The sequence below is a fragment of the Bos javanicus genome, chromosome X (assembly GCF_032452875.1).
Source record: "Bos javanicus breed banteng chromosome X, ARS-OSU_banteng_1.0, whole genome shotgun sequence".
Lineage (NCBI taxonomy): Eukaryota > Metazoa > Chordata > Mammalia > Artiodactyla > Bovidae > Bos > Bos javanicus.
In genome coordinates, this window is record NC_083897.1 from 54,530,482 (window position 1) to 54,543,794 (window position 13,313).

Below are 13,313 nucleotides of genomic sequence, written 5' to 3' on the forward strand. Positions count from 1 at the left end.
TTGTCCACTGTACTTCCATTGTCATCAAATGAAGGATATCCTTTAGCAAATTGAAAAAATTACAGCGATATTGGTAGATCCTATAATTGTGAGATGAAGGAGGTTAATATGAACTACTCAGTGTGTTTTTCTCTTCCTCTTTCAGGAGTACATCAGTACTTTGACATTGAATAATTGTGAAAAGCATGTGGGAGGACAGTGTCTCACTTTGCTACACCCTATTGGCAGGATACAAAATGAACTACGTATTGTATACAGCAGTTAGTTACTCAGTTCTGTGATTTCAGAGCCCCATTTCTAGCCCCATTAACTAGAAAAAGCCCAAGACTACTGGGTGCCTTTTGTTCCACCCACAGTTTTCCTGTCTTGTTAGAAAATTGGAGGTGCAGAAGAGCTGTGAGTTATAGGTGGGAGAACCACATTTCACGAAGTGATATGTTACAGAGGCAGGAATAATTTTATTTAGGGATTTGTTGCAACAAATTGAGGATGGGGATAAGGCTTTGGAGAACTACCCAGGTTAGAAATGTAGATTGGGGAGTAATCAGAACAGCAATTTCAGTAGTGCAATAGGAGTGGAACTGTGGGTTACAAAGGTTGGAAGAATAGAAGAAACTTTTCAATAAATTTAACAGGGAAGGGAAAGGGAGATGTGATGATAATTTGGGGGAAAAAAAAGTGAAAGTTTCTTTGTTTTCTGCCTTGTCTAGTGTTTACTTTAGAAGAATAGGTATGTTAGCTCCTTTGAAGAAGCCCACAGAAAAAGGAGAAATAAAAAATACTAGAGCAGGTGGGATGACAAAGAGATGGATGGGATTAACTCAGTAGGCTAAATGGAAGAATTAGCCTTAGAAATATCATGGAATGTTGTTTACTTCCCAAACTATAGAGGGGGTAAGAGGGATGGGTAAGGATCCCAAGACAATTGAAGTTGCTGGGATGAAAGTTGGAAATTTGAATGAGCTGATTAGGGGGTTGTGTCATCTGTTCTAACTTGGGACCCTGATGGCCTTTTGGGCTCCAGAGAGTAGCAGAGGTCAAGGTGGTTGTATGGGAATTCTAGCAGGACGTCAGTGATGAATACACATGATGATAGGGGATTGTTAACTGAGAAAGGATGGCTTTGGAATGACTTTTCATCATTGACAGTAGGACTTGATTCCACAGTGCTCATTGGATACTCATTCTCAGAGGTAATGGTTAGGTCTTCCTGAGAAAGGCTTCAGAAGAATGTATATGATGCATGTACTTTTCTTAATTTTACAAAAATGCCATTGAAAGCCCTTCATCTGTATATTATTGCTGAAATGCCTTGCGGATAAGTCTTCTTGGCTTTTTTGTTTTTTTTAATTAAAATTTTGGCAGTAAGCCTAGTTACTGAGTTAAACCCCATTTCATGGATTCTTTTCAACATTTTTCTTCTGAGATATGGAGAGAGTGTCCTTTGTGAATAATTGCATGGTTGTGGCTAGGATCTTAGTGGTAGGTAGTTTTCTCTTAGTGGAATAAGATTTAAGGGCTTTGTAAGTTTGAAGAGTTCAGTGCTGAGCGCACGTACATGGTGCTCTTGTGTTACATGTTTGAAGCCAAAAGAACTGTCTAAAAGCATCACTTAAATTTCTATTATAAAAGCTCATTAGAAAAAATTGTGGGCATATATACAAAACCATAAAGACTACTTATAATCCTTTTCACCACAGATAACAGGTGTCAACATTTTGATGATGTTACCTTTTTTGGCTGTACCATGAGGCTTGCAGGATCTTAGTTCCCTGACCAGAGATTGAACCTGGGCCCCTGGAATGGGAGCACCAAGTTCTAACCACTGGACTACCAGAGAATTCCCTGTTGTTACTATTAATGTTATTATTTTTTTGTACACATATAATTTTAAAAACCAGGATCAAAAAAAAATAAATAAAAATAAAAACCAGGATCAAGCTATATATATAAAATTTGTGACCAGGTTATTTGCACTTGTATTTTCTTTTCCAATAAATGGTCCGAAAATATGATTTTAATGATTATAAAATATACTCATTTAATTATTCCCAATGTTTTGGGAGCATTTGTCTCGCCCCTTTTTTATTTGCTATTATAATATTTGGACAAGTTTGTATATACATCTTCTTTTCCAAATTTCTATTTGGGAAAAGGGATAGATTCTTAGCCAAGCAATTACTGAGTCCAAAGGAATGAACCTTTTTAAATCTCTTTATATATACACTACCAAATTGCTTTATACACATATGTACCAAATCTATATATACAGATTATGTCAGTGCCAATATAACACTCCCACTGGCAGTGGATGAAAGTACTTCCTACTTGGTTTTTATCTACATTGTTTTAAAACAACAATAATAATATTTGCATATTAGAAGATAAGAGAATTTTTTGAAAACTCAGAGTGCTGTTTTTCTGTTTTGTAAATGACTTTCAAGTATGAGATCAGTTTCCTTGTTGTTAATTAAAAAAAGAAAAGAACAAGGAGCTAAGTCTTCTAAGAATACCCAGAACTTTGTAATATCTATTAAAAGTTACAGATCTGAAACTGAGGAACATCCTGATTTTGCCGTAAGGTAAGAGCACAAAATCAAGCAAATTCCAGACTCCCTTGTCAGTGACCTAATGTTTCAATTATTAAATATGGCATAGTTTTTTAAAAAAAGAGAGTCATTATTACTCATGAAAAAAACACATTTCTACTAAATTTTTGAAGCTGAGAAGAAATTCCTATTAAAACAATAACCTGACAGCTTTTCCTAGTACATGACACAGTGCTTGGCACTTTGAAGATACTGACTAACTAAATGTCTGTTGAGTGTGTGAAAGGACAGAACTTGTAATTGCCATTCAAGGCTTTTTATTGTCCTATTGCATGACTGAAGCAATTAGGTTAATTCTACCAGGTTTGTTGATCTTTTTAAAACATGCATATACTGCTTACCTAGCAAGCGTGTGATAAAGCTATGTAATATTAAAAGGTATTCTAGGATTCTTAGATGAATTTTGAGTTTTTGCCTATTTATAAAAGTTTGTTGACATCTGCTTTCATATTATGGAACTATACTAGGTTAGCGTGTGTGTTTCAGTGTTTTATGTTGTGTATGTTTCAGTGCTTTAAAATACTCTGCCTTTATCACAAAGGAAAAGGTGCCATAAAATTGTCAGATTGCCCAAATTTTATAAATCAAGAACTTTGGAATTAAGATTAGCTATGTAAAATAAGAGGGGAAATTAAAAAATGAATACATAATTCAAGAAAAAACCTGGATTTAATGAAGGATGAGAAACAACCTAATAATAAGTACTGCTGCTGCTAAGTCACTTCAGTTGTGTCCGACTCTGTGCGACCCCATAGACGGCAGCCCACCAGGCTCCCCCATCCCTGGGATTCTCCAGGCAAGAACACTGGAGTGGGTTGCCATTTCTTTCTCCAATGCATGAAAGTGAAAAGTAAGAGTGAAGTCACTCAGTCGTGTCCAACTCTTAGCCACCCCATGGCCTGCAGCCCACCAGGCTCTGCCATCCGTGGGATTTTCCAGGCAAGAGTACTGGAGTGGGGTGCCGTCGCCTTCTCCAATAATAGGTAAGTAATAGGCTATTCTTGAGGAAGTCATTATTTCAGTACCTTATTAGTATCAGATATACTAACTCATGTCCTAAGGATTAATTTCCTAGGCTACTGCCAAAGCAATGAAGATTATCTCAATAATATAAAGCTAGTGGAAATTTATAAAAGAAAACAGATTTGTAGGTTTCAAGACCAAAAAAAAAAAAAAAGAAAAATGCATAACCCTGCAACAGATAATACACTTGTTGTTCAGTTGCTCGATAGTGTCCAACTCTTTGAGACCCCATGGACTGCAGCATGCCAGGCATACCTGTCCTTCATCTCCTGGAGCTTGCTCAAGCTCATGTCCATTCAGTCAGTGATGCCATCCAACTGTCTAGTCCTCTGTCATCCCCTTCTTCTGACTACATTCTTTCTCAGCATTAGGGTCTTTTCTAATGAATCTGCGTATCAGGTGGCCAGAGTATTGGAGTTTCAGCATCAGTCCTTCCAATGAATATTCAGGAATGATTTCCTTTAGGATTGACTGGCTTGATCTCTTGGCAGTCCAAGGGACTCTCAAGAGTCTTCTCCAGTACCACAATTCGAAAGTGTCAATTCTTTGGTGATTAGCTTTCTTTATGGTCAAACTCTTACATGCATACAGGACTACTGGAAAAAGCAAAATTTTAACTATATGGACCTTGATTGGCAAAGTAATGTCTCTGCTTTTTACTACACTGTCTAGGTTGGTCATAGCTTTTCTTCCAAGGAGCAAACGTCTTTTTATTTCATGGCTTCAGTCACCAACTGCAGTGAATTTGGAGCCCCCCAAAATAAAGTCTGTCACTTTTCCATTGTTTCCCCATGTATTTGCCATGAAGTGATGGGACCAAACGCCATGATCTTAGTTTTTTGAATGTTGAGTTTTAAGCCAGCTTTTTCACTCTCTTCTTTGACTTTCATCAAGAGGCTCTTTAGTTCCTCTTTGCTTTCTGCCATAAGGGTGTTGTCATCTGCATATCTGAGGTTATTGATGTTTCCCCCAGCAGTTTTTTTTCCAGCTTGTGCTTCATCCAGACCAGCATTTCGCATGATATACTCTGCATGTAAGTTAAATAAGCAGGGTGACAGGATACAGCCTTGACGTACTCCTTTCCCAATTTGGAACCAGTCCATTTTTCCATGTCCAGTTCTAACTGTTGCTTCTTGACCTGCATACAAATAATACAGACAAAATATTAATATCCTTACTATATAAAGAACTCTTAACAAAATCAACAAGAAAAATACTAACACATTGTAAAATGCTGTAGTAAAATAGCTAATAAATATTTTTAATTTTGTTCTTGACAGTAGTCAAAGAAATAAAAATTGATATAAAAAAGTTTTTCTCCTATCAGCTAGGTAAAATTTTAAAAATGAAAATTTCAGTGCTATTAAGGTTGTGAAATGAACACTTTTATAGACTGCTTTAGGGAGTGTAATGGAGAAGGCAGTGGCACCCCACTCCAGTACTCTTTCCTGGAAAATCCCATGGACAGAGGGACCTGGTAGGCTGTGGCCCATGGGGTCACTAAGAGTCGACTGAGCATCTTCACTTTCACTTTCATGCATTGGAGAAGGAAATGGCAACCCACTCCAGTGTTCTTGCCTGGAGAATCCCAGGGATGGCAGAGCTTGATGGGCTGCCGTCTCTGGGGTCGCACAGAGTCGGACACGACTGAAGCGACTTAGCAGCAGCAGCAGCAGGGAGTGTAAACTTACGTAACATTTCAGAAAGGTACTTGGCTAAGTATACTATCACCCTTAGAAGTGTTCATATTGTTTGATTTAGTAATTTCCTTTCAAGTTACTTATCCTAAGAGATTATATATTTGGATAAATAATTATAAACAAAAAGGTTTCATCTCAGTATTATTTGTAATACCAAAAAATGGAATTTTGAACAGCTAAGTACCTGTTATTGAAGGATAATGTTTAATAAATTATGTTTAATCAATGGACTATATAGGCATTAAAATGTTTTCAAGTAATATAGCTGGGTAAATGTTCAGTATATAATGTTAAGTGAAAATAAATAGGGCACTAATATCTATACACACACAAAACACTGATTGCATAAAAATATACATATGCATGTAGAAAAAAGTACCAAAATATTATGGATCAGTTATTGCTAATTAGTGGAATTATTGGTCATTTTAATCTTATTCGTGACTCCTTTCTTATTCTAACATATTTGCAAAAGTTACTTAAATATAAGAAACACTTTGAGCTTCTGCCTGTATACTGTGTTGGTACTTTTCTCTGCCCTGCACTGACTGCCCTCTTCCTTTAATAATAATAGCTGTGGATTTCTCTGGTCGTCCACAGTGGTTAAGAATCCACCTGCCACAGAACAACTAAGCCTGTGCACCACAACTATTCAGCCTGCACCCTAGAGCCTATATTCCACAACAAGAGAAGCCACCACAATAAGAAACCCATGCACCACAATTAGAGAAGTAGCCCCCACTTGCAGCAACTAGAGAAAACATGGGCACAGCAACAGAGATCCAGCACAACCTAAAACCAGTAATTAAAAAAAAATAATAATAGCTGCCATGTATTGAGCACATTTTATATCCACTGAGTGCTCTGTATGCATTGTCATATAATGTTCATAGTAACTGCATTTTAAATATGATGACCCAGGCTTGGCGAAGATTTGTTTTGTTTCAGATCAAACAGCAGGCAAATGACAGAGCAAGAATTTGAATTCATTCTGGCTCCAGTCAGATATGAAAGTAGAGAATAGTGTAATGAACCCCATATGCCCATCATGCAGCTTCAGTAATTACATACGGCAGCATACTTTATCTATGCCCCTATCTGTGGCTCTAGTGGTAAAGAACCCACCTACCAATGCAGAAGACCTAAGCGATGCAAGTTCTATCCCTGGGTCAGGAAGATCTCCTGGAGGAGGGCATGGCAACCCACTCCAGTATTCTTGCCTGGAGAATCCCATGGACAGAGGAACCTGGCAGACTACAGTCCATAAGATTACACAGAGTCAGACGACTGAAGCGACTGAACATGCACTCATTCCTCAATCCCTTCCGTATAATTTTGAGATAGGTTCCAGACATACTCATTCGTAAATATTTTACTATACATCTTTACAAGAGCTCTTTTGAAAATAATTATCGTATATTGTATCTAGAAATATGCTCATATTCCTCATAAATGTAATAAATATATCTTGTTTGTAGCTCTGGGAGTTGGTGATGGACAGGGAAGCCTGGCATGCTACAGTCCATGGGGTCACAAAGAGTCGGACACGACTGGGCGACTGAACTGAACTGTTTGTATCTTAAAAAATTGTATGGATTCTGTAGTTTCTGTTGTGATTGACTTTGTGTCGTTTTTAAGGTGGAACTTAACTTCCTGTGGAACAAGTGTGGCCAGCTCAGAATGCAGTGAAGAACTGTTTTCATCCGTTTCTGTTGGAGATCAAGATGATTGCTATTCCCTATTAGATGATCAAGAGTTCACGTCTTTTGATTTATTTCCTGAAGGGAGTGTCTGCAGTGATGTCTCTTCTTCTATTAGCACATACTGGGATTGGTCAGATAGCGAATTTGAATGGCAGGTAGGTTTTTTTTTTTCTTATATTGCCATTATTACTCCATAAGTAGAAGTATGAATTTCTGTTTCGGGTATTTTCATTTCTACCTCAAAGTAAATTTCTTCCAATTTTTGTTCAGTCCTAAAGATTCTATGACAGCATTAAGAATTAGAAGAAATATGTATCCTTTATTTTTACTAATGTACCTTTTAGGCTTCTCATGCTGCAGGTAACCTTTTGTACATTTTCATGTAATTTAGTACTTGTATAATGTTCTTGTTAATATATATATCATCAATACCTTTCTATGCATTAATCCAAGCAAATTTTCTCTTTAGTAATAAATGGCCTTCATGTCCTTATAGGTATAATAATTTTACACCAGGGTCATATTATATATAAGATCACAAACCACTCCATAATACATAATTTTTCATTGTTGTCAGGAATATAATTTCTCATTTTGTTTTCTCTTCATATGTAGAGATGTTTTCCACCTAACAGTGTTTTTTCTTCTCTGGCACATTATAACACAAAAAAATGGCTTTGTAGCAAATTACTGTCATTATGAGGCAGCATTTCCAAACAGTCCTTCAGAAAATGTAGATCACGTTATTGCAACATCCATTTTCTGATTGTAAAAGAGAATAACAGCAACAAAAAAGACAATAACATTTGAAGAAGCTTTCCTTGCATACAGCAACTGTTATATTCAGTGTATGCTTGAATATTGCCTTCTAGATACTTGAAATTGTTGTACAAAAGAAGAATCAAACATTTTATTTCAAAAAAAAATTATTAAAATATAAAATAATACCGAATGGCATAAAATTAAAAATAAGTCTCCAAGTCCAACTCTGCTGTGGTTACCACCATTAAGAGCTTATACAGATACAGTATGTTTGCACAGTGTTAAAAAGGCACACAAAGGGACTTCCCTAGCAGTCCAGCTGTTAAGACTCTGTGCTTCCACTGCAGGGGTCACAGGTTTGATCCCTGGTCACCTCTGCTGTTTCAACTACTTTATCTCATTCTTTTCAATAACTGAAGCATAATTTAATCATTTCCCTAATAATGAATATTTAGGTTGATTTCAGTTTTTTTCTAGTTATAAACAATACTATGCTGAAAAATAAGAGGTTTTTAAAGAGGAAGAAATAATCTGCTGCTGCTGCTAGGTCGCTTCAGTCGTGTCCGACTCTGTGCGACCCCATAGACGGTAGCCCACCAGGCTCCCCCGTCCCTGAGATTCTCCAGGCAAGAACACTGGAGTGGGTTGCCATTTCCTTCTCCAATGCATTAAAGTGAAAAGTGAAAGTGAAGTCGCTCAGTCGTGTCCAACTCTTTTCGACCCCATGGACTGCAGCCTACCATGCTCCTCCATCCATGGGATTTTCCAGGCAAGAGTACTGGAGTGGGTGCCATTGCCTTCTCCAGTTATAAATATGATTTGGATAAAAAATGTTAAAAATTGAGATAAAAGGTACCATTTTAATAATTCTATAATTCAGAAATTTTAATATATTCACAATGTTGTGCAACCACCACCATGTCTAAGTCCAGGATATTTACATCACTCCAAAAGAAACCCATACCTGTTAGTGAATAGTCCTAATTTCCCTCTGTCACCTGGCAACCACTCTTCTACTTTCTCTATGGATTTACCTGTCTGGACATTTAATATAAATGTACTCATGGAAAATCCCATGGACGGAGGAGCCTGGTGGGCTGCTGTCCATGGGGTCGCTACGAATCAGACACGACTGAGCAACTTTTTCACTTTTCCCTTTCATGCATTGGAGAAGGAAATGGCAACCCACTCCAGTGTTCTGGCCTGGAGAATACCAGGGACGGGGGAGCCTGGTGGGCTGCCGTCTATGGGGTCGCACAAAGTTGGACACGACTGAAATGACTTAGCAGCAGCAGCAGCATGTAATATGTGGCCTTTTGTGTCTGTGGTCTTTCACTGTTTTCAAAGTTCATCCATGTTATAGCACATAAGAGTATATTTCATTCCTGTCTTAAGTCAGCTCAGGCTCCTGTAACAAATATCATTGATGGGTGGTTTAAAAAACAAACACTCGTGGTTCTGGAATCTGAAATGCCATCATGGACAGGTTCTGGTGAGCACACTCTTCTTGGCTTGCAGATGCTGTCTTCTGCAATATCCTCTTTTGGTTCCCTTATAAGGTCACCAATCCCATCACAAGGGCTCCACCCTCATGACGTCTTATAAACTTAATTACCTCCCAAAGCCCCATCTTCAATATCACATTGAGGATTAGGGTTTCAAGATACCGATTTAGGGGGTGACAAGCATCTAGTCCATAGCAGTTTCTTTCTATGACTGAATATTCCATTTTATGGATACATCACTTTTTGTTTAATTCATCATCAACTGAGGGATTATTTCCACTTTGGAGCTATTTATGAATAATACTAATATGAACATTCAGGTATAAGTTTTCATATGGATTTTTATTTTTAATTCTCTTGAAAATACATTGGGAGTTGCTGGGCCATGTGATAACTTTATGTTCACTTTTTTGGGAAACTGCCAAAATGTTTCCCAAAGTGGCTGTACCATTTTACATTTCTACTAGCAATACATGAAAATTCCAGTTTCTCCACTTCCTTTCCAACACTTTATATTGTCTGTCTTTTTTTATTACAGCCATCCTACTATGTCTTACACATAGTGATTTTGATTTTCATTTCCCTAATTACTAATGATGTTGAGCATCTTTTCTTATCTTACTATTTGTATATCTTCTTTGGGAAAATGTCTTTTCAAATCCTTTGCCCATTTTTAAGTTGTGTTGTCTTTTATTATTGAATTGTAAGAATGCTTTATACGTGATGACTACTAGACCCTTATATACATGATTTGCAAGAATATTTCCCATTCTTTGTGTTGTTTTTTCACTTGATTGTGTCTGTTCGTTTGATATAGTGTCCTTTAATACACAAAAAAATTAAATTTTAAAGAATTCCAATTTATATTTTCTTGAGTTCTGTGCTTATCATGTCATATTTTTAAAACCATCCTTTAATCCAAGATCATGCAAATTTTTTCATCTGTTTCCTTCTTAGAATTTTATAGCTTTAATTAGTTCCTACATTTTAGGTCTTTGATCCTTTTGAGTTACTTTTTGTATATGGTATAAGGTAGGAGTTCCAGATTCATTATTTTGAATGTAGAAATCCAGTTGTCCCAGCACCACTTGTTGAAAAGACTGTATTTTTTTCCTTATCTAATGGTCTTGGTGCCTTTGTGGAAATGAATTGGTCATAGACATATATAGGTTTAGTTCTGGACTCTTGACTGTATTCCACTGATTCATATATCTATCTATGGCAAGATATTCTTATCCTTATATTTTGATGACTCTAGCTTTCTGATTTGAAATCAGAAAGTATGAGTTCTGCAACTTTGTTCTTTTTTTATCAAAATTTAGGATCAGGTTGTCACTTGTTCAAAAAGGGAAGTTCGAATTTTGATAGAGATTTCATTGAATCTGTAGATCAATTTGGGAAATGTTGCTATCTTAATAGTATTATTAAATATTCCAGTCCATAAACATGGGCCAGAATGTATTTAGGCCTTCTTTAATTTCTTTCAGTGATTTTTTAAATAGTTTTCTATGCTTAATTAGGTCTTTTGTTCCTTGGTTCAGTTTATTCCTAAACATTTTATTCTTTCAATATAGTTGTAAATGGAGTTGTTTTCTTAATTTCATTTTTTGGATTATTCACTGCTAGTGTATAGAAATACAGTTGTGTTTCATATATTGATTTTGTATCCTGCAACTTTGCTGAACTCATTTTTAATAATATTTTGTGTATAGATTCTTTAGGGTTTTCTGTATTTAAGATCATGTCATCTATGACTATATAGTTCTGTTTTTTCCTTTCCAATCTGGATACTTTTTTCCTTGCTTAATTGCCCTGACGAGATCTCTAGTACAATGTTGAAAGAGAGAAGATCTAGATACCCCTGGCAAAAGCAGGCATCCTTGTTTTTTTCCTTATCTTAGGTGAGAAGCTTTGTCCTTCACTATTGAGTATATTAGCTGTAGGTTTTTCACAGATGTTCTTTTTTGTCATATTGAGGCATTTCCCTTTTATTCCTAGTTCTATGTTTTTAATATGAAAAGGTGTTAGATTTTGTCACATGTTTTTTCTGCATGTCTGTTGAGATGATCATGCAGTTTCTTCTCTTCTGTTACTGTGATGTAGTATATTGATTTCTAATAATGATTCACCCTTGCATTCCTGGGATTAATCATAATTGCTCATGGTATATAATCCTTTTAAATTGCTGCTGGATTGGATTTGCTATTATTTTGTTGAAGATTTTTGCATCGGTAGTCATAAGAGATATTGGTCTGTAATTTTCCTTTCTTGTGATGCCTTTGTATCACTTTGCCTCACACAGTGAATTGGGCAGTGTTCGCTTTTCTTCTGGATAAGATGCTGTAATAAAAAATTTTCATTTAACGTATAAACTTTTTTGTGATATTTAAATTATTCATTTGATGACTACATAATATTCCTGGTACTAGATATTCCAGAACTTATGAAACCATTCCTCTATTCATATCTGTTTCAGTTTTTTTCTATCATAAATAATAAAGTGGTGTGCATTTTTGTTTATATATTATACCTTTTGTATTCTTCAGTGCCTCATTTAAAAAAATTTTATTGAAGTATAGTTGATTACAATATTGTATTAACTTCCCTACAGCAAAGTGACTCTGTTATACACACACACACTCCCAGATATGTATATATTCTTTTCCATTATGGTTTATCACAGGATATTGAATATAGTTCCCTGTGCTGTACAGTAGGACCCTGCTATTTATCCATCCTATATATAATACTTTGCCTCTGCTAATCACAAATTCTCATTCTTTGTTCCTCTACTTCCCACTGTCTTGTTTTTTTGAAGTGCACACTTTGTATTTAATATCTGACTACAAGGATTTTTAATAAAGTGTAAGCAGATGGAGTTCTGATAATTCTGAGAAATATATTATTATTTTTGCTTATTTCATGTGACTTATTTAGAGTTCTTATCATCCATAATGTTGCAAAATGGCAGGCGTTTTAAAATCTTAATTGCTGACTTCTTCATTCATTTTATGAGTGGAGTGGAAAACTATCCCCAACCACTCACCATTAATGCGCACGACTGACTACAACATTGAAACAAACTAAGGCCTGCCTTAGTAATGTGTTTTCCCACTTCTGAAATTGGAGTGTAGGTACTCTGTTACCATGGATATTTGCTGTTTAAATATGCTGAAAGGTTTATAAAGCTCTCTTGTCTTTGTGAGATCTCATAGTGATGAATAGTAAATTACCTAGAAGATAATTACAAATTATGTGTTAGGATTAATATAGACTAAAAATCATTGACTGTAGTTAAAAAATTCATATTACCTCTGTTGTGATTAAAATCTACATATGTTTAAATCTTTCTTCTAAACAGATGTTTCAGTTACTACTAAAATAAATATAAATGATTCATAGATTCTCTCGGAAGAGAAATGCTAACTACCTGATAAGGCAGGATTTTAACCTTAGAATGAAAAGCATCTTAGCATTTGAAGTTGCATCAAAGCATTTTGCCTTGCACTTAGTTTTCTTTGCTTGCAGTCCTTTTATTGTTAAAGATATATTTGACTAGTCTTAAAGCTTGAGAAATTATTTTATTGTTGAGCAGGAAAGCATAGAAAATTTAGAAAGTGAGTAATACAGCTGTCATGCTTGAAACCTAGAGGTGCAATTTGAAATTGCACATCAGCTGTTACAGAAATGAGCTTACTCATAAAATTTTGCTACATGCTACAGAAAATATGGCAGAAGTTTGATTTAATTCTCCTTGTCACAATTACTGATTCTAATATAAATATACAAAATATTGTTGTCTATGAAAAATATGAGAGTTATTAACCATTTTGACTCTGAAATATATTCAGTTATAAAATAGAAAATTGCCGCTCTAATAAATACACAGGAATCCGTACAGTAAATTCTTCTGTACATCTGCAGCTGTAATCCCATGTCTCCAATTGGCTACTTGACATCTCCACTTGAATGACCTTATTATTTAATGCTAACCCATTATCTGGTGCTGAA

The 13,313-nt window shown here is 35.7% G+C and overlaps 1 protein-coding gene across 1 annotated transcript in view; it reads left to right on the forward strand.

Moving 5' to 3' along the window:
* Window positions 1–13,313, forward strand: part of FAM199X (family with sequence similarity 199, X-linked) — a 30,895-nt gene that overhangs the window by 4,023 nt on the left and 13,559 nt on the right. Inside the window, exon 2 of the mRNA XM_061409296.1 lies at window positions 6,971–7,190. Within this exon, the coding sequence (XP_061265280.1) occupies window positions 6,971–7,190 (220 nt within the window). The remainder of the gene's footprint in view (window positions 1–6,970; window positions 7,191–13,313) is intronic.